The sequence below is a fragment of the Trichechus manatus genome, unplaced genomic scaffold (genome assembly GCF_000243295.1).
Source record: "Trichechus manatus latirostris isolate Lorelei unplaced genomic scaffold, TriManLat1.0 scaffold00081, whole genome shotgun sequence".
NCBI classification, from domain to species: Eukaryota; Metazoa; Chordata; class Mammalia; order Sirenia; family Trichechidae; genus Trichechus; species Trichechus manatus.
Genome location: NW_004444017.1, coordinates 7,875,617 through 7,898,238, shown reverse-complemented (window position 1 = coordinate 7,898,238; position 22,622 = coordinate 7,875,617). Strand labels below are relative to the sequence as shown.

Genomic DNA, 22,622 nt, shown 5'->3' with positions numbered 1-22,622 from the left:
CTTTGGTACAAGGCAGAGCCAAAACACCCTTGACTGAGACTCCCTCTGGAGATAGATCTGTGCCCTTTTATAGAAATTTCATGCTGCTGCTGCTGTTAGAGAGCCCTGGTGGCACAGTGGTTAAGTGTTCAGCTGCTAACCAAAAGGTTGGCAGTTCGAGTCCAATACCTGCTGCTTGGAAACCCTATAGGGCAGTTCTTCTCTGTCCTATAGGGTTGCTGTGAGTCAGAATCGACTCAACAGCAACAGGTTTGGTTTTTGGGTTTTTGCTGCTGCTGCTACTACTACTATTATCACAGCTGTTTATCTCTTTCCATATGTTAATACCATTGCCCTAGTCACAAACTTAATAATGATGGCAGGAACCAATTTAAATGCTTTTGAATATAGGGGACAGCTGCAACTCTGCTGCAGTCCGTTTCTTCTGTACAGGGATGCAGCCCCAGAGTGAACAGATCTTCAGTAGTTTAAGAGAAGCCTGGAACGTGGATTTTTATGGGATACCTCTGATCCTCAAATATTGGCAACTAATCCAAATTTTCTTAAAAAAAACCACATTAAACAGGCCAAAAAACTCATAGGATTGTTATGAAGATTAAATATAATATATGAAACACCTAGTCCAATGTCAAGCACCTGTTATGAAAATTTTTATACTCCCCACAGTTATTATTTAAGTAATAGATAACTGATAGTTTTGCACTCACATATACAGAATACTATGAAATAAAATACTATGAAATGGCGATAATGTAATGCCTATCTCATAGAGTCACTGTGAATGTTGATAAGGTAGTGTAAATGAAAGTACTGTCAAAGTTGAAAGTCTTGTAGTCTGTTAGGAGTGAAAGAAAAGGAGTTTTATTGCAGAATAAAAACAGCTATAGCTGGGCAACACAGTGTGCAGTCACAAAGTGTTCCAGCATTCTGAGGGAGAAGTGAGCTTTTTATACAAAAAAACGGGGAACGGAGTACGTGACCATAATCATGGGGGCTTGGAATTACACATGGTTACAAGACAATCGCAAGTTAAAATTTTACAAGATTAGCTAATCTGTTTTCTAACACGAACTTCCTGGAGAAAAACTAGCAAGCAATTTTCTGAAATATCTACACAATACATTCTTCCTTGGCCATGCTGCATTCTCCTGAGATGATCTTGACTAACTCAAGGTGTGAAATCAATTTTCTCTAAAGCTATAGTTTCTAAAAAGGACATAAGGATTTAGTAGTTTGGTTATAGGCAGGCATTAGACAAACATTTCATAATACATTTGATTAGTCACAAAATAATTATTACAGTAAACAAGATAATTAAAATCATTCAAAATATAGAATGTAACTAAGAACCAGTACCATTCGATAATCAGCTAAAGATATCTAGGAAAAGCAGAATCAGGCATAGGAGGTATTGAATGTAGCTAAGTAGCCTGTTAGTGTATTTTTCTGACATCTTGTTCTACCTCTCCTGTATTGTTAATCCATGCACAACAGGGAGTATTGGAAACAGCACAAATTCCACCTTGCAGCTAAAAGGAAATCTAGAGTTATTCTGTTGTGTAATACAATTTTAGCAAGGGATTCTAAAGATCTCCATTCCATTTGCAACATCATTAGCGATTTGAGCCATTGTAGCAGATAGGTTATGAATGGATTTCTCAAGTTGGGGAATACCATAATTAGACAGGAGTGCCTGAAGGAATACCCAACCCATTCCAGGTTTGTCAGCTATTGGATTACAGGATGACATATCATCCTTTCGATTCTTACTGAGAATTTTCAAATTACTGGTCCAATGCATACTTTCATCATAGGAGTATTTAAGGGAACTCCTAAAAGCCCTAGCATACACTGACCCCACATTCTCCAACCATCTACAGCAGGGCAGTGCCCAAACATAGGGCTTGTCACTAGATTTAGGCTCTCTCGTAGTGCTATAATTGGATTCTCTACATAAAAATACATATCCATGGGGAGCGTAGATCATCCCATTTCCAATATAATTATCTGGGAAAGGACTAGTTCTGTTAACCTGCTTAAACCAACTTTCAGTAGGAGAATTGTCACAAATGGGTTATCAACCTAATTTTACTGGGCTCCATAGTTTAATACAAAGAGGGGACAGACTATTAGGATCTGTCTGGATTCCATTTAGACAATATGGCAGTTGAGTCGTACGCAGGGGCAAGGTGTCGAAATGCCTAGGTGAATCCGCAGTTTGGATTGGGATATCAGTTTGGTAATACTGTAGTAATGTGATAAAACTGTGATAGAGGCCAGGTAAATTTCTGTATCTAAAACAATTCAGTTCCTGCCTTAAAACACAGGTTAAACTGAAGCATGGTACCTGAGGTTGAGCCAACAATCCAGGGAGATGCCATAGTCTGACATCTATGGCTTATTTAAAGGTAACATTAAAATTAATAACAGTTTCAGGCACAAGACTGTAATTTCATATTGGAGACACTTGTGGATCTGAGTTGTCACATCCTGGTCATGGATTGGGGTGACAGATCCAACATTCAGTCAAATCACTGGCCTTCACTACTAATTGGACCAACTTAATAAAAGTGTTTTTGTCCCAAGCCTTAGATGGAATTCTACGAAGAGAAGAACAAAGCTTAAACAGAGTTTTCATGTTGTACAAGTCCTACCTGGAGATTAAACCACAGTCATATAACAACTAGCAGCATTAAAATAGTGGCAATCATTAGGCAAAATTCAGCAACATGCACATGGTCTTGTTCCATGATCTTAAGACTAGCTTTCTACCTCAGATGTTTTCTACTTCTGGCCCTCAGAGCATCTCAAGGTAATCTTTAGTTCTCCAGAGAGTTGGCTAGTCCACACAGGTGTCTTGGCTTTCCTTAATTATGACAAATGGATCCAAGGTTTGACTCTCTCTAGTTTGGCATCACATGGGTTGGTGAGGACCAGGTATGGTCCCTTCCAACAGGGCTCAAGGAGTCCTTAGTTGATGCCTCTTACAACATACATACTCTCCTGGAGCAATATTAGGCAGGCTTTGAGGTTCTGGCTTTTGGTCATCAGAGTCTTATTTAACCTGTGAAAAATATTCTTTGGAGTATTTGATTAAAGAATGGCAATATTTTAGCAATTTGGGCTGTACAACATTAGGGTCGGTGTGAGCAATATAAGGAAGTTGTCGTTGTTGTTCCGACTAATAGCGACCCTGTGTACAACAGAAGAAACACTACCCGGTCCTGCACCATCCTCACAATCCTTGTTATGTTTAAGCCCATTGTTGCAGCCCCTGTGTCAATCCATCTCATTTAGGGTCTTCCTCTTTTTCACTGGCCCTCTACTTTACCAAGCATAATGTCCTTCTCCAGGGACTGATCCATCCTGACAACATGTCCAAAGAGGCTCTTCTGACATCCATTTTGGCCTTTTCTTTATTTCCTGTCTTTTTAATGACCACTTGCTTTCTTCATGTATGGTGTCCTTGATATCATCCTACAATTCCTCTGGTCTTCAATTGGTGTTGAATGTGTCAAATCTGCTCTTGAGATGGTGTCTAAATTCAGGTGGGATACACTCAAGGTTGTACTTTGGCTTTCGTGGATTTGTTTTAATTTTCTTCAGCTTCAGCTTGAACTTGAATGTGAGCAATTGATAGTCTGTTCCGCAGCCGGCCCTGGCCTTATTCTTACGATGATATTGAGCTTCTCCATAATCTCTTTCCACAGAAGTAGTGGATTTGATTCCTGTGTATTTCATCCGGCAAGGTCCATGTGTAAAGTCAGCATTTGTGTTGTTGAAAAAATGTATAGGCGATGAATAAGTCATTGGTCTTGGAAAATTCTGTCATGCGATCTCTAGCATCGTCTCTATCATCAAGGCCATATTTTTCAACTACCGATCCTTCTTCTTTGCTTCCAACTTTCACATTCCAATCACCAGTAATTATCAGTGCATCTTGATTGCATATTTGATCAATTTCAGACAGCAGAAGTTGATGAAAATCTTCAATTTCATCATCTTTGGTATTAGTGGTTGGTGCAGAAGTTTAAATAATACACATATAAACTGGTCTTCCCTGTAAGTGTGTGGATATTATCCTATTGCTGACAGCTGACAGCTTTGTACTTGAAGATAGATCTGGAAATTTTTTTTTTATATATATATTGAATGTGACACCATTCCTCTTCAATTTGTCGATCCCGACATAGTAGACCATATGATTATCCGATTCAGAATGGCCAATACCAGTCCATTTCAGCTGACTATTGCCTAGAATATTGATCTTTATGCATTTCATTTTTTGACAGCTTCCAATTTTCCTAGATTCATATTTTATACATTCCATATTCAAATTATTAATGGATGTGTGCAACTGTTTCTTCTCATTTTGAGTTGTGCCACATCAGTAAATGGAGGTCCCAAAAGCTTTATTCCCTCCACGTCATTAAGGTTGACTCTACTTTGAGGAGGCAGCTCTTTCCCTGTCATATTTTGAGTGCCTTCCAACCTAAGGGTCTCATCTTCCAGCACTATATCAGACACTGTTGCACTGCTAATCATAAGGTTTTCACTGGCCAGTTTTTTCAGAAGTAGAGTGCCAGGTCTTTCTTCTAATCTGTCTTAGTCTGGAAGCTCCACTGAAACCTGTCCACCATGGGTGATCCTACTGGTATTTGAAATACCAGTGGCATAGCTCCCAGCATCACAGCAACATGCAAGCCACCACAGTACAACAGAGGAGTTTATGATGGGGATCCACTCAATTTCTGATAACTATATTAAGAGAGTATTTTTCTTAATTTCTTTTGTCTTAAATGGTCTTCCCCTAGTTGGGAGGGATCCTTCAAAAGATTCCCTGGAGCTGCAAGGCCTCAGAGGCTGGCAGCCAGGGAGACCTGATCCTACCTCACCCTCCTCTTTTCGCTCATGGTGAAAGACAAGAATTGGTCATCCCAATTCATTTACCTATGTTTAAGTTGGCCTCAGTATTTTGAAAGATAAAAGATATCTAAATTCTTTCCCTTTTATTTATTTATTTTTACCATTCTCTTAATAAGCAATTTTGCCTTCTCTTCATTATAACCTTTTATTTACCCAGTAAATACTGAAACTCTTTAACAATTGTGTAAATGAATGCATCAATTCTTAGATGAGATGGATTCAGAAAAACAGTTCCTAGATAAACTCATTAATTTGCCAGAATCTCAGATGGAAGGATTTTGCTCAGATCCTTTGACTTAAACTGAGCATTAAACAAAAATTCTCTGAGAAGGACAATGCAAATGGAAACTCTTTTCCCCGAAGTGATCACTGAAATTTTAAATTACTTTGAGTATATTCAGCTTATAGTGTTTTTGAACAAGAACCCCATGCCAGTGTCCTGAAAGGGGGGAAATCCAGGCTTATTTATCAAGAATGTTAAGAATTAGTTTGAAAATTTGGTTTCATTCTCTTTGAACTTAGTTCATTCTGCCAGCGAGAGACCTAATCTCATATTTTAGACCTTAAATATACCAGTGTCTCCAATTTGAAAGTACCATAAAGTGTCCACTGATTTAACAAACTGTCATTAGGGAGCTCAAATAAAAATCCAAATACAAACAAGACCTAGACCCACAGTTCTTGGCTATGTAGCAAGCCAAAGTTCCACTAGGAAAATCAGCTGCTTTCTTGGGTTTAGTATACCCCATAAGGAGACAATCTTATGCCCTATGATTCATCAAAACTCACAATAGATATTGGAGTTTGCACTGCAGCAAAACAAACTTTTTACTTGCAAGAACTAAAGCATATCCACAATAAAACTTGAAAAGCTACCAATGCAAAGAAACCGGAGCTCAAATTCAAGAGATTATTTACCTTAAGATGACTCCCAAGAACTCGTGGAAACGGAGAGCCTAAAAACAGCTCAGTTGGTACCAGCTCTGAATCCTTGATGCCTTGGAGGTCACAAAAGGCAATGCTCCTTCGAATCCCACTTCTGACACCAGAGATGTCAAAGTTGAAAATTTCATACTCTGTTAGGAGTGAAAGAAAAGGAGTTTTATTAAGGAATAGAAACAGTTATACCTTAGCAACACAATGTGCAGTCACAAAGTTTCCCAACATTCTTAGGGAGAGGTGAGCTTTTTATACAGGAAAATGGGGAAGGGAGTACATGACTCTAATCATGGGGTTTGGCATTACATATGGCTATAAGGCAATCACAAGTTAAAATTTTACAAGGTTAGATGATCTATTTCCTAACATAGACTTCCTGGAGCCAAACTAGCAAGCGATTTTCTGAATACCTACATATACATTCTTCCTGGGGCATGCTGCAGAAACAGTCTCCTGAGACCACCTTGGTTAACATTTTCTGATGAACATTTCTTCACAAACCACATTCTTGCTCCCATCATTGCTGAGGGTGGTTAAAGCTTTACAAGAAGTTATGTTTCACTAGACTCTAAATCACAGGTTATATTTTTAGGAAAGCAGAAACGAGGACTTAGCACAAGCTAAAGTTTAATTCAGAAATGGAGGTTTTGATTCAGGTTTCGGGCAGTCATTTTTACTCATGCCAAACACCTCGGTTTTAGAGTGCTCTCACACCATACTTTGTAACTGTAAAGTGATAAATACATTTACTGTGTCATTATTTTAGTAATTAATAAAGACTACTAAACTAATAAACCTGTATTTTAAAAACCAATAAGTATATAAAATTATCTATCTATCTATAACACACACACACACACACACACACACACACACACACACACATAAAATTATGGAGTAGGCCAAAAACTACATATGTTTTAATTTACCAAAATGATCGTCTTCCTTCATTTTATCTTTTCAAATTAATAGTGAATTTCGATGGCTATTAATAAGCTAGGTGGGTGGTATTTTATAATTTCACTTTTGATAATTTTGTCTTTCATACTTCATTCTGGATATTCTAGCATTTTTCATTTCACTAATTTTCTCTTCAGCAGTGTCTAATATGCTGTTACACTCATCTATTAAGCTCTCAATTTTGGTTATTATATTTTTCAGTTTCAGAATTCCTATTTGGTTCTTTTTCAAATGTGTGTGTGTGTGTGCGTGTGTGTGTGTGTATGTATCTATGTATGTATCTCCATCCTCCCAGTTCCAAAATTCTTAATTTTGTCTTTTATTGCTTTGGACATAGTAAGTAGAGTTATTTTAAAGTCAAATGTGATATCTCCTATATCTAGAAACCCTATGTTGTTTCTGGTTGTTCCTATTCATATTCTCTTGACTCCATATGAATCTGATTTTTGTGTGTGTGTGTTAGACATTGTATTTGAAAAATTTCTTTTTAAAAATAATTTGAAGCCTATGGGAAGTTATCTTCTACTGGATGAGATTTACATTTGTTTCTGCCACGTGCTTAGGAAACCCTGGTGGTGTAGTGGTTAAGAGCTATGGCTGCTAACCAAAAGTTCAGCAGTTCGAATCCACCAGGCACTCCTTGGAAACCCTATGGGGCAGTTCTACTCTGTCCTATAGGGTCGCTGAGTCAGAATTGACTCGACGCAGTGGGTTTGGTTTTTTGGGGGGTTTAATTACATTTCAGGGACTGAGATAATTGGAAGCTGTATTTGAAAGTGGTGCTGTAGATCTACTTTTGGATAACCTTTACTCCTAGGATTCAGCCCTTTGTGTCCCAACCAATAACTTTTCCTTGGAAGGCCCTGAACTCCAGATTTTGAACCCTTAGCCCCACAAGCTCTTAAGAGCCCTGATCATCCTCTAAGCTCCTCAGCTGTCTGTTCTAGAATTGGAAAATTCCCTCCTCCCCATTTCTCACCTCCCTAGAATGGGGGAAAACTGCAGAGTTTACCTCTTTGGATTTCCTTCTTCTCCCAGATACTGGACAATAACTCTTCACTATCTCATTAGCTCTCTATTGCATTTAAGAAAATGTTTTTCATGTTTTGTCTAGTTTCTTTAGTTATCTTCTAAGGATGAGTTACTGTGAATTACCTAGGTGCTATTACCAAAAGGGGCAGACCACAGGTTATTTTTTAAATATAGTGTGCATATTTGTTTTATAAACTGTCTGAAAATTCTAATATCTGAATTCTTTGTGGATCTGTTTTCTATCATCTGTCTTAAAATTTTAGTAAATATAGTAACATCTGATAGGGGTGTTAGGATGTACTATGGGAACACAAGATATGTTTGTACACTGTCTTAGTTATCTAGTGCTGCTATAGCAAAATACCACAAGTAGATGGCTTTAAAAAAGAAAAAATTTATTCTCTCACAGTCTAGGAAGCTAGAAGTCTGAATTTAGGGTGCCAGCTCCAGTGGAAGGCTTTCTGTCTATGTCAGCTCTGAGGAAAGGTCCCTGTCATCAACTTTCCCCTGGTCTAGGAGCTTCTCAGTGCAGGGACCCCAAGTCTAAACCACGCGTGCTCCTGGGTTTTCTTGCTTGGTGGTAATGAGGTTTCCCTGTCTCTTTGTTCACTTCTCTCTTTTATATCTCCAAAGAGATTGACTCAAAATACAACCTAATCTTGTAGATTGAGTCTTTCCTCATTAACATAACTACTTCTAATTCTGCCTCATTAACATCATAGAGGTAGGATTTACAACACATAGGAATATCACATCAGATGACAAAATGGTGGACAATCACACAATAGGGGGAATCATGACCTTGTCAAGTAGACACACATTTTTGTGGGACACAATTCAGTCTTTAATATAGACTAACGTAAAAAATTCAAGGAAGGCTTCCTGGAAGAAATGATCTCTAATTAAACAAACAAACAAAATACATACAAGTATTGGTTTTTATCTTCTGTGTGTAAACATAATAAGTGTTCCTGTTATAAAAGAAGAAAATAAAAATTACCCCATAATCCCATAATTTATTAACTTTTCAGTGTCAGTAGTAAACTTTTCATTCTTTAGTCTGTTTTCTACTGACATTTTTCAGTATATGATAGATGTAGATAGATAGTATACATTTGAAATCATTCCCTACATACAATTGTATATATTTTTATACAATATTATAACAATAATTTTTCTAAATTATTAAAGGTAATTTTCCAAACATAATATTTCATGACAACTTATAACCCATTGTATGCTTATGGAATTATTTACTTAGGTTCTTTTCCATATATTCTAATATAAAAAAATAAAGTTACAGTAAGTACTTTTATGCATAGATATTATACATCTTTTTTTTAAATCAAAGCTTTGAGACATTTTATTATAAAAAGTTGGATTCATATACATAAATCAATATGGTCTTTAAAATTCATCATACATTTACTTCAATTTTAACTTGACTCAACTCAGCAGCAGTGGGTTTGGGTTCTAGTAAATCTTTAACTTCATTAATTTTGACTGCTAAATAAAGAGACCCTCCCTTGGCTGAGTGATTTAAGAGCATAATTCATTGATGAGCATCTCTTACCTTTCCTTTATTGGCAGTAGGGCTTATACCCAGTATTAATGCTGCTTCCCGTTTTGTCATATTTGGTTCAAACCCACCTCTGTAATACCCACTACTGAAGGCAGATTTTGAAAAGCTTGTTTTACTTGAGGTTCCATATGCTTCGTGGCTTGCAAAACCTACAGGCCTGCAAATCCTGCAGCAGCAATGGTCAGTGCAGCTGCTACTACTGTACTGGCCATGGCTCTGGCTTCGCTGCCCTGCCTCCACTGGGAGCACAGTTCATCCCAGCCCAGAGGCCGTGGCCACCATTGGCAGGTACTAACTGCCCAAGCACCAAAACCCCAATCTGATGTTATACATATTTTTGATTATTTCTTTAAGATAGGTTTCTAGATGTGGAATTACTATGTTAAAGTGTATAAATACTTTAAGGCTCACATATTTTTTTACAGTCATAAAAAGAAGATAGAATCCAAAAGACTAGAAGTAAGACTATCAACTGTATCTGATGAGGAAGAAGAGTTTCACTCACTTGGCACCTTACAATCTTCTAATGTTCTCAAGTTTTCTATGGCCCTTCAAGTCTCTAAAAAATATCAGCAAAAGCACATATTAGAAGAATACAAACTCATTTCTTCTAAAATTCTGTCTGAACTTGGGAAGATGTTGCAGAAATATGCTGAGTGTAACATGACCCTCCCTGTGGGAATTGCCAATCTTATAAATTATAGCTGGGAAGAGCTTACTGAAGGGGCTTATAATAAGAAATATACATCCAAAAATCTACTGTTGAAGCAAGACAAAGCCTTGCAAAGAGATTCAAAGTCTATGACTGTAGCTGACTTAAAAGGCTACACAATCACCAGCTATTCAAGAGAAGAATGTCATAAGGAAAATCATCTGGTTATAGCAGAAAAAGAACATGTTGCATTGAGTAAATCTCTGGAAAAATTATGTAAGTAGAAGTTCATGGTTAGATTTATAAATAATGCACTAGGATTAAAAAGATAAATAAAAAACAACAAACCAGTGAGACATTGGTAGAACTTTATATTATTGATATGTGATTCATGTTGATCATTTTAATAAGTAATTAGTGAATGTCAGGAGAAAGACATAAGAATATAGCTCTTTCAATTAAATAAAGCATCTTTTAGGCTTTTGCTAGAATCCATGTGATATGCAGTTTCTGCCTCAAGATATCCTACAAAACCTCTTAGACAGCATGGTCCAACAGAAACATAACGTAAGCCACTTAAGTAACCTTTTTCTTTTCTTTTTTTTTTTTATTATATATATTTTTTTCTTTTCTTTTGATATTTTATTGTACTTCAGGTGAAGGCTTACAGAACAAATAGTTTCTCATAAAACAGTAGTACACATGTTGTTTTATGACATTGGTTAACAACCCCACAACATATTAACCCTCTAACTTCTCAGCCTCGTTTTTTTTTTTGGTGAAAATACACATAGCCAAAGATACACCGTTTCAAAAATTTCTACATACACAGTTCAGTGACATTGACTACGCTCTTCCAATTGTGCTGTTATTCTCACTTAAGATGAAGGCTTACAGAACAAAATAGTTTCTCATTTAACAGTTACTATAAATGTTGCCCTATGACAATGGTTAACAATCTCACAACACATCAACAATATCCTTACTCACCAGCGTTCTTCTCCCATTCTGCCTTCTGGCCCTTGTCACTGGACTCCTGTACCTCGTTAGGTAACCTTTTTCATTAAACTTTTTGTTTTAAGGTAATTGTAGATTCACGTGCAAGAAATTCTGTAAATTCACATGTAAGAAATAATACAGCTAGATCCCGTGTACCCTTTACCCATTTTCCCCCAATGGCATCACCTCACAAAACTATAGTACAATATCACAACCAGGATATTGACACCGAAACAGTCAAGATTCAAAGCATTCAAAACTCCATAAGTTTTGCCTTCTTTTAAAATTTCCCTATCTGCTTTGCTTTTATACAGTTTTTAAAACAGATATTGTTTCTCCATAGCATGAGTTTATTCCCCTTAATAAATTAATGAAGTTCTTTCTTTTAGATTTACTTTTAAGTACAACGCTTAATAATGACCCAGAGGTGAGCTTGTATCCTGGTTGTCTCTTTACCAGCAACAGGCTTCTGACTGTAACCCAGTTGCTAAAAGAAGAAATGAAAATAAAACATGAATGATTTTTTAGTACTTCTCATATAGAAGGGCATTTCTTAAAACAAAAGCGTAAATAAAACGGTCTTTCAATAAATCAAGAAATAATGTAGAGGAGTTTTCAGTTTAAAAAGCTTATTTCTAGAGCAAATGATGAAAATATTTCATGGGTTATTATTGGTGTTTATGGAAAACTTCGCTAATTCCCTGGCTAGAAGATTAAAATATTGACAATTGGATTTTTTGTTGATGTTAGTCTAACAAAATACTCTTTTTCTTCTTCCTGGTCCCCTTCTCTTCCTTTTCGTTTTTCCTAGCCTTTGTCAACCAAAACCACTGCTTCCATGAGAGCAGTTTACCTCTTGTCATCCACTTCTCACTGTCATCTAAGACCTGTTTAGAAGACGGTAAGATTCCTTTACCCCCCTGAATCAGGGTCAGCACTCATGAGCCAACAAGAGTGAGAGTCATTTCCATTCCCTGAATTTGAAACTTTTCTCCCGGCCATCCTATTACTCTAACCTCAGGCAGAGCCAGACATTTAAATTCAAGGATTCTAAGTCAGACTTTTCAAAGACATTCCCTTCTTTCTCGCCCTGTACCCTGAAAGTCTTTTCTTCATGACCCCAAGAATCCAGCTGACAGTGGCATTTGTGCCCTTGGAAGAGTGGCCATTGGCCCTTCCATCACAGAAACAAACAACTCTGGACCAAGAGCGAAGACTTCTGTGTTGAAGGGCAAAAATTAGTTCTTAAATTGCTAAATGTTATAAGAGAGCCCTCCCAAGGAAGATGATGTTTGCATTAATATAGAAAAAAATACTATCTATCCCTGAGTGAGGTTTTAAAGGCAATAAAATATGGCTGTTAGGAAGAGGGAGGGAACCTTGGCATGTAGGCCTGACATACTAACTGTTGTGTAGCCCAAAGAGTGAGTGGGAAATGGAGCTGATTGTACAGTTCTCATGGATTTGCTTTTACATGGCTTTTTCATCCAAGACTTAACAACCATCATTTCAACATGTTACCTTAAAAATCATTTGAAAGGTTCTGTTTTGGGGGAATGTGCTTAGTGGTCAAGCATCCCCTCCCCAACTCCCCATCCCCTACACACACTTCTGAATTTGATCTATTGAGGGATCAGAATTCGGGAGTGGACCTGTCCCCCTGGGGTGGGACAGGTGTTGAGGAAATAGACCTAAGTGTATATACTGAGGGAGGAGCCTGGTGGCACAGTGGTTAAGCACTCAGCTGCTAACCAAATGATCGGTGGTTCAAATCCACCAGCCACTTCACAGAAGAAAAATGTGGCAGTCTACTTGCATGAAGATTACAGCCTTGGAAATCCTATGGAGCAGTTCTACTCTGTCCTACAGGGTTCCTATGAGTCGGAATTGACTCAATGGCAACGGGGTATATACTGAGCAAGCCTGATGGGTATGACACAATAGCAGGTGGGAGTGAAGTAAATCATAAGGCACCTAGAGAGTTCAGCATAGAAATGTCCAGGAATACAAATAGGTGGATAAAGTCACATGACAGGAAGTATATGAGCAGGTAATCTAATGGCAAACAGAGGGTTAGACCACTCGGTAGTCTCTGAGCGAGGAACAAGGTCTTGGTCACTAAAGGGTAGGACTTAAATCCCAGGATGGGAGGCTGGGAGCAATTAAGAGATTACTCAATCTTAAGGAAACTAGGGTGGAACTTGTTCAATCCTTCCAGTCTAAGATTAGGATGGTTCTCAAGAGCCAGTGGGAATGAATCTGAATGTGGTTATATTAGTCAGGACTCTGTTGGTAGCAAGTGACCCAACTCACACTAGTTTAAGCAACAAGAGAATTATTTGCTCATGTACTGGGGTGGGGTGGGGAAGTAAGGAGCCCTCATGGCACAATGGTTAAGTGCTCAGCTGCCAACCAAAAGGTTGGCGATTCGAACCCACCCAGTAGCTCTGTGGATGAAAGACCTGGTAACCTGCTCCCATAGAGATTACAGCCTAGAAAATCCTATGGGGCAGTTCTGCTCTGTCACATGGGGTTGCTATGAGTCAAAAATAAACTTGACAGCACCCATCAACAACAACACCACTGGTGGTGTGGTAGCTCACAATATTAAAGAAGAACTACAGGAACAGGGCCCACGCTGGATGTGGGACTCAACAATAGAAACTCTTCTGCTCTGTCCATCTCTGCTTGGCTGCATTCTGTAGTCAGGCTCTCTCTACACGGTGAAGAAGATGGCCGCTGCCATCCCTAGATTCCCATGCTCCCTGCTGAGGAAGAAAGTGCTTCTTTTCTTCCAATGCCCTGTGTCAATCCCAGGTAATTACTGATTAGCTCTATTGAGTCATGCTGGGCTCACTGTATGGACCAATCATGGTTGCCTGGGAGATGGAGTACTATGATTGATGAAATCTGGGTCATTAGTTATCCCTATGGGCATGGGTGGCAAGGAAGTGTAATTGTCAGCCCAGTTTGAGCCACATGGAATGAGGATGGGGTAATACTCCAAAGTAAGGGAAGTTAGATAGTTCCATATTTTTGGAAGAGAAGGTAAAGCCTGTCCTTTAGTTAGGGCTGGGTTTTGTATGGGGTTGCCATAAGTCAGGAGGCCAACTCAATGGCAGCTAACAACAACAGCAATAGAGTGGGGAATGGAGGGGAGCCACAATGCCCTAATCCAAAGTTTCACCTGGAGATGTGGCTAACATGAAGAGCTCATGGCTAAGGCAAAAGACCTGGAGATAAAGAGTATACAGATTCTTAGCATAATTAATGTTTAAAAACACCCATGCATAGGATAAACATGAATAGTACTTGTGTAGTAAGATTTAATGTCCTCTTTCCCGCTTTCATTTATTTTCCAATTCTTTTTTTTCTAAATCTGAGTTGCTAGTTTATTGAATGGACTAGACTCAATGGGATGAAATAAATAATATCAGATTTTTTTTTTTCTTTTCCCATTCTCCTAAAAGTTGTCTTTGGATCTTTCTATACGTTTATGGCAAGGGTAGAAGTTCTACAAGGGAACAATGTTAGAGCTGAAAGGGGCCTTAGAGATCATCTCATCCAATTCTCTGGTGAGAGAGGTGAGAATATTGAAGCCCAGAGAGGTTGAGTACCAAAGCTGGTTAATGGGAGAGTCAGGAGCAGAACTCTGGTTTACTGACTGCTGACAAAATGTTCTTTCTGGTAGATGGGATTCTGTCCCTAGACTGGAGAATGCGTGAAGAATCTGATCTATTAGATCCACATGGTGTGCAGGGATTCTTGAAAGCCCTCAAATACCTCAGGTGCCATCATAGAGGTTTAATCCTTTAGCCTAAATCTTTGATCCCATATAGGTACAAATCCCCGTGGGAAGAGGTAATTCTTAAGCTGGTAAATATTTATACTGTAATATGATTTTGGTCCCTTTTGAAGTAGGCTTTGGTAGACCAAGTACTGGCTTGGTGTAAATTTTGAAATAATCTCTCTATTCAGTATACATTTTTTTTCTTTTTTAAGGTTGGATCTTTCCATATCCTTACTCAAAATCGGAAACTCTGAAATGGAAGACAGTCCTCAGCAGTGCTGTAAAGAAACTACAAGTAGCCATAATTCAAAGGTAGGAGCCCTCTGCAGTCTTTAGAATTATATACTTTTATGAGGCATGTGAGGAGCCCTGGTGGTGCAGTGGTTAAAGCCCTTGGCTGCTAACCGAAGGTCGATGGTTCAAACCCACCAGCTGTTCCGTGGGAGAACAGTGTGGCAGTCTGCTTCTGTAAAGATTTACAGCCTTGGAAGCCTTATGGGGCAGTTCTACTCTGTCCTATAGGGTCGTTATGAGCCAGAATCGACTCGACAGCAGTGGGGTTTTTGGGTATGAGGCATGTGATATGGTAGGTATATAAGAAGAGATGCAGAGCTTATGTGGCCCTGGACAAGTCTGTCACCATGCCTATTGTATTTGTAATATGGAAAAAAAATACACCTACACACATATACACGCATGCACACACAAACCCTTCTCTTCCTGGTAATTCATGGAAGGTTCACTATATGGTATAAGACTTATCAGCCAATCAGCGTTATCAGGTGACCAAAAACCACACAAACCTGTTGCTGTCAAGTCGATTCCTTCTCATGGCAACACTATAGGACAGAGTAGAACTGCCCCATAGGGTTTCCAGGGAGCGGCTGGTGGATTTGAACTGCCAACCTTTTGGTTAGCAACCTTAATGCTTGACCGCTGCACCATCAGGGCTCCATCAGGTGACTAGTATCTGTATTACCTATACTCCTCACAACAATCCCATGAGGGAGATACGATTATCATCCCCATTTTACAGATGAGGATACTAATGTTCCACGAAGTGGGGTAATTTGTTCAGTCATACAGCTAGAAAAAGGCAGAGCCAGGGATCATAGTCTGTCAGACTCCAAAGTCTACCTGCTTTCCCCCATGCCTTGTTTCTATGCCAGTTCCTCACCTGTCCTCGGATGTGAAAATAACCACCTATTGCTCTTGGAGGTGTATTTTAAATGTAAAACATGCTTATTACTTAAAATTTTTAAAAATTTAGAGAAGTGTAAGAAAGGAACTATAATTACATAATCTTTTCACTAAGGGAATACCATTTTTAACATTTTGGCATATTTCCTTCCAGCCTTTTTTCTAATATACATACACACAGTTGTTGTTAGGTGCCGCCGAGTGGGTTCCGACTCATTGCAGCCCTGTGTACAACAGAATGAAACACTGCTCGATCCTGCACCATCCTCACAATCGTTGTTATGTTTGAGCCCATTGTTGCAGCCACTGTGTCAATCCATCTCTTTGAGGGTCTTCCTCTCTTTCAGTGACCCTCTACTTTACCAAGCATGATGTCCTTCTCCAGGGACTGGTTGCTCTTGATAACATGTCCAAAGTATGTGAGACAAAGTCTTGCCATCCTTGCCTCTAAGGAGCATTCTGGCTGTTACATACATAGTATAAATTATGTATTTTGTACTACAGTAAAACCTGTGAAAGCTAGAGTCTGTGTAAGGTGAAAACCTGTCAGGGAAGGAAAACTCAAATATTTTCCACTAAAATGAACAATAAAAAATTAGTAAGACTCTACCGTGTCAAAAGCAGAAAACTCGTGAGACCTGGAAAAACAAGGCAGTCCCATCGAGTTCCAGCTCTCACAGGTTCCACTGTATGTATATATGTGTATAATCTTTTGAATAACATTTTTATCCTGCTTTTTCATTTCACTTTTTATTATAAGTATTTTCCCATGCCATTACATTCTTAAGAAACAAGATTTTGAATAGCTGCTTTAAATTTAATTCTATGGATTTTCCATGATTTTTTTGAACCATTCTCTACTACTGAGCATTTACATTCATTCCAATTTTTCTCTACTTTTTGTTCCTTTGATTCCCTCTGAAGGCGATTCCTAGAAGTGGAGCCACTGGGTGAAAGGATATGAACATTTTTAAGATTTAGAGATATACTGTCAAATTGCTTTCCATAAAAACTATGCCAGCTAACCCTTCATAGCAATGTATAAGTAGGCCCATCTCAACAGTCTTAGCACTGGGTATCATTATTTTGTTTGCTCAACTTTGCCAAATTGACGGGCAAAAAATACTCTTGGTAAGTGTCTGTTTCTTTGCTAACTAGGGAGGTTGTACTTCTTGAGTATTTCTTGACCTTTTTAAAATTTCTTGTGAACTGGGTGTTCTTAATCTCTGCATGTTTTTTGGGGTTTTTTTTTTGGTTTTTCCTATGGGTATTAGAGTGACTTTCTTACCTATTCATGTGAGTTTTTTATGTATTAAGGATATTAATCCTTTGTTATTTGTGGTAAATATTCCTCCAATTTACTGTTTTTAATTTCATGCTTAAGACATGGATGTTTTGACTTTTATTATTGTACAACTATCAGTGTTTTAAGATTTTTTCCATTGTTTTTATAACTGGAAAAATCTTTCCTCATTCTCAGATTAGATAAGAGTTACCCTATTTTTTTCTTTTTTTCTACGTTTAACTGGAAATTTTGTTGTGCATGGTATAAGGCATTGAGAATCTGGTTTTATTTCCTGCCACTCCAATGACAATGGTAACCAATTGCCATCCAGGTGGTTCTGACTCATGGTGACCCCTTGTGAGTGAGAGTGGAACTGTGCTCCATAGGGTTTTCAGTGCTGGTTTTTCAGAAACAGATCTCCACGCCTTTCTTTCGAGGTACTTCTGGGTGGAGTCAAATCTCCAACCTTTCAGTTAGCAGCAGAACACAAAAACCATTTGCACCACCCAGGGACTCATAATAATGACAGCTAATATTTGTTGAGAGCTTGTTTTGTATAAGGCGTTATGTGAAGCACTTTACATTCCTCGATGAGTTAGTTGCTGTTTTTATGCCAAGGTCACAAAGCTAATAAATGATTGAACTGTGACACAAGCTTAGATGTGTCTGATACCAAAGCCTGTACATTTAACCACGTACTCTATTATTTCTTTGGTGCCATTTATTGAATACACCTGCCATTATTCACTGATTTGAGTTCTCAACTTAATCATGTCTTTGTTCTTGTATACATTAGGGTCTGCTTTTGAGCTATGTATTCTGTTCCATTGATCTGCCTACTAAGTCTTCAGCTGTTTTAATTATTCAGGTTATATAAATGAGAGAGGGAATCAGAGTGTAGTAGTTAAGAAAGAGGCCTTGGAGCCTTGGGTTAAAATCCCGGCTCCATCCATTCATGTGACCTTGGAAAGTCACTTAATTTCCCCATGCCTCACCTTCCTCATCTGTAAAATGGGGATAATAACAGTAGCTACAAGTAAACATTCAATAAGTGTTAGTTATTACTATCTTAATATTTGGTACAGCAAATCACCTGTTACTCTTTCTACATAAAAGCATCTTAGCCAGTTTCACCAATTTATTTTTCTAGGTAATCTCAGAATCAGTTTTTCAAGTTTACAAAGGCCTGACAGTGATGTGGAGCAAGCAGCATATTTTAATGACAAGAAAGCCAAACTTGGAGTGACAACACCCAGTTCATTAGTAAATAAGCATGAGATCTTGTGCGAGTCACTTGGACTCCCTGAACCTCAGATTTTTCAGTCATTTAAGGATAAAAACATGTCCTCTACTTGCCACAGCATGTTGTCTTGAAGCTTAAAACGATGAAATATACATGAACATACCTTGCGGACACTAAAACACTAAGCCAGTAGAAGGCATTTTTAATAATAACCCAACACCATCAGAGGTGGTTTCTTTGAAAGAAGTGAGTTTAGAACCAAGAAGAGTTGGTTTGGAGAGAAAATGGAGGAGAATTTAGCTGGCACGCAGACAGGGATGAGTAATGTGCTATTATACATGACCCATAGTAATAAACTGTCAAGGGAGAGGTTTTCTAACAATGAGAGTCGCTAAAATTGCTAGAATTTTACTTCCCACAGAATCTTTCATATATAAAACCCAAGTGTTAATAAGAGCACGTGTACAGTCATGGGTCACTTAACGTCCACAATACATTCTGTGAAATAGGACATTATGTGATTTGGACGTTGTACAAACACCTGGGTCCTTGGGGCTTGGGGCTCCCAGGCACAAGGGCCCAGGTGCTGCTGTATGGTGCGTGTCCTGGCAGCTCCCACTGTGGACACCTCAGGTGAGCACTAGGCTCCAGCACTAGCACTGGCAGGGAGGCTCCAGGCAGAGACCAGGGCAGCAGGGGAGCGGTCTCCACAACCCGGCGCCTGTGCCCTGGCTAGGACCCATGATAGCTGCCAACCTTAGATCCTTGGGAGCAGGATCGTGGGCCAACTCCTCCCAGTGGCAGGGGCGCCTGTTCCCATGAATGGGGGCGGCGGGGTGACTCTATGCTGAGTCGGGCCATGAGCGTCGCCCCCTCCAAGGCGCACACCGACCAAGGAGTATATGGGTCAGATGTTGCCTGAATGGACATTATGTGGCACATGACTGTAATTTTAAAGTGTGTATTACAAGACATTTTTGCAAGAAAAGTGTCCAAATCCTCACATCCTCTGGTAATTGGGGTTAGAAATACGTGGAGATTAAATTAATGCTTCTTGGATGAAACCCAATTTTAGTCAAATCTGAGCTTTCAGCCTCTTTAGCTGTCAAATTCTCACCACATTTGTTCAAAACAGAACAACATAGAAGTTTAATATCAAATCAGACCCAGGGAAATGAAGGGCAGGAAAAAAGAGATTCTTCTCTAACCCAGTGAAAGGTCCACACTGGCATGGACCTGGAGATATGTCATAGAAAGTCTGGTCTAATAAAAGTAGCAAACCCTCCTATCGCAGACCAGGTCAGAAGGTACTCCTTACAGCAGATCAAATTCCTCAAACTGCATCTACCTAGACCTTTTGTCTGGGCCTGATTGAGATCTCTGGGCTATAGCTGGTGAAACTCTGGTCCTCTGATTTTACTCGTATTCACTGTTACAACATAGTGGCTCAAGAAAAGTGCTAGTCTTGGAACCCCAGGCTTGCTTCTAACCCTGACGCTGCCATTTCCTAGTTATGTGTTCAGGGGTAAAATGCTCAATATGGCATAAAGGTTTAGAGCCTGGACTCTGGAGTCCACACAACTCTCATGCTCCCAGTGGCCAACCATGGGATTTAGGGCACTTAGCTTCGCAAAGCCTTACTTTCCTCATGTAAAACGGGGATGCTAATAGAATCTACCTCATAGGTTTGTTGAAAGCATTAAATGAAATAATGCAGCTAAATAACTTAGCACAATCTGTGGGATAAAAAAAACACTCAATAAACAGTAACTTATTTAGCAATTATTGTTCCCTTTTCTGTACTTTGACTCCTTTATCTGCAAAAAGGAACTAGATATTCTCCAAGCATCTTTTAGCTCTTATAGTCAATGAACACCCCACTATGTTGAATTTAACTACTGTTAGATTCTTAGGTCAGTTTGATTTGAGATGTAGTTCTCTTTCTATTCCAGCCTCTGTTGTCAAGTGGTCCAGATGATCAAGGGCTGGGACAATTGTGTAACTATCGCCTGACTTAGAGAAGGACTGTTCCTTCAGTCCTTACAATGACTTTTCCTTGGAATGACCAGCCACCTGAAACTCCCAAGAAATCCTGCTTTGCAATTATTAGGGCTCCTTTGATGAAGAATCAACTTGGTGATAATTACCACCTCTCAGGCAAGATGGAGAGGATCGCCACTGCTGTTGCCAATACCTTGAGAAAAGGCAGTCTTTGTTGGCGTGGGAGGCTGATTGGTCTTTACACAATGACTAAAAGGCTCTTTGTCTAGGGTCTTGTTAAAGGGGTTACAAAGGAAACATGCTTTTAAAAGAATAGTAGGGAACTTTCCTGAATCATAACTGCCTACTCTGAGTATTTGATTAATGTGGCATTTAGGTAACATAAGAGATTCTACACTGGAGTTTTTTCACTAGAGCTTTTTGTATCTTAATTTTGGGCCTGTTGGTTAGAAGGGGGGAGCAAGCCGTTTTTCTCCCAATCATTATAGGTAATTACACTTTAGAAGCATACTTAGCTTTCTTTTTTTTTTAATTTTTCCAATACAAAAATTTATATATACATTGTAATGTGACTCTAATTGCTCTCCCCATACTGTGATAGCACACTCCTCCTTTCTACCCCTGATCCCCCATGTCCATTCAACCAGCTCTTAACCCTCTCTGCCTTCCCATCTCACCTCCGCACAGAAGGTGCCCGGTTAGTCTCTTGTATCTACCTGAGCTAAGAGACACACTCCTCACGAGTATCACTTTATGTCCCACAGTCCAGTCCAATCCCTGTCTGAAGAGTTAGACTTGGAAATTGTTTTAGTTCTGGGCTGATAGAGAATCCAGGAGCCATGCTTTCCCAGGTTCCTCCAGTCTCAGTCAGACCATTAAGTCTGGTCTTCTTACTAGAATCTGAGTTCTGCACGCCACCTTTCTCCTGCTCCATCTGGGACTGTCTGTTGTGTTCTCTGTCAGGGCAGTCTTTGGTGGTAGCCGGGAACCACCTAGTTCTTCTGGTCTCAGGCTGATGAAGTCTCTGTGTGGCCCTGTCTGTCTCTTGGACCAGTATTTTCCTTGTGTCTTTGGTATTCTTCATTCTCCTTTACCCAGGTGGTTGGGACCAATTAATCCATCTTAGACGGCCGCTTGCAAACTTTTAAGACCCCAGACGCCACTCACCAAAGTAGGATGCAGAACGTTTTCTTAAGAAGCTTTGTTATGCCAGTTGACCTAGATGTCCCCTGAAAGCATCATCCCCAAACCCCTACCCCTGCTACTCTGTCCCTCGAGGTGTTTGATTGTATTCAGGAAACTTCTTAGCTTTGGTTTCGTCCAGTTTTGCTGACTTCCCCTGTAGTGTGTGCTGTCCTTCCCTTCACCTAAGATAATTCTTACCTACTATCTAGTTAGTAAATAACCCTCACCCTCCCTCTCTACTCTCATAACAATCAAAGAATGTTTTCTTCTGTGTTTAAACCTTTTCTTGAGTTCTTATAATAGTGGTCTTGTACAATATTTTTCCTTCTGTGGCTGACTAAATTCACTCAGGATAATGACCTCCAGCTTCCTCCATGTTATAAGATGTTTCACGGCTTCATCGTTGTTCTTTATTGTTGCGTAGTATTCCACTGTATGGATATACCATAATTTGTTTATCCATTATCCATTCCATTGGTCTATGTATCTGTTGTTGATGGGCACCTAGATTGTTTCCATCTTTTTGCTATCGTAAACAGTGCTGCAATGAACATGAGTGTGCATGTATCTATTCGTTTGACGGCTCTTATTTCTCTAGCATATGCTGCAAGGAGCGGGATAGCTGGATCATATGGTACTTCTGTTGCTAACTTTTTAAGGAAGCGCCAAATCAATTTCCAAAGTGGCTGTACCATTTTACATTCCCACCAACAGTGTATCAGTGTTCCAGTCTCTCCACAGCCTCTCCAGCATTTATTATTTTGTGTTTTTTGGATTAATGCTAGCCTTGTTGGGGTGAGATGATATCTCATTGTAGTTTTGATCTGC

General features: G+C 39.1%; 1 protein-coding gene and 1 pseudogene across 2 annotated transcripts in view; one reads left to right on the top strand and one right to left on the bottom strand.

Annotated features, from left to right (window-relative positions):
* The window catches only part of LOC111821398 (uncharacterized), a 72,329-nt gene that overhangs the window by 14,837 nt on the left and 34,870 nt on the right, over positions 1-22,622 (top strand). For both annotated transcript variants that reach the window (XM_023735725.1, XM_023735726.1), the window contains exons 4-6: positions 9,865-10,367; positions 11,902-11,991; positions 15,093-15,192. In XM_023735725.1, coding sequence (XP_023591493.1) covers positions 9,865-10,367; positions 11,902-11,991; positions 15,093-15,192 — 693 coding nt within the window. The remainder of the gene's footprint in view (positions 1-9,864; positions 10,368-11,901; positions 11,992-15,092; positions 15,193-22,622) is intronic.
* LOC101356895 (mitochondrial import inner membrane translocase subunit TIM14 pseudogene) lies at positions 9,275-9,920 on the bottom strand (annotated as a pseudogene).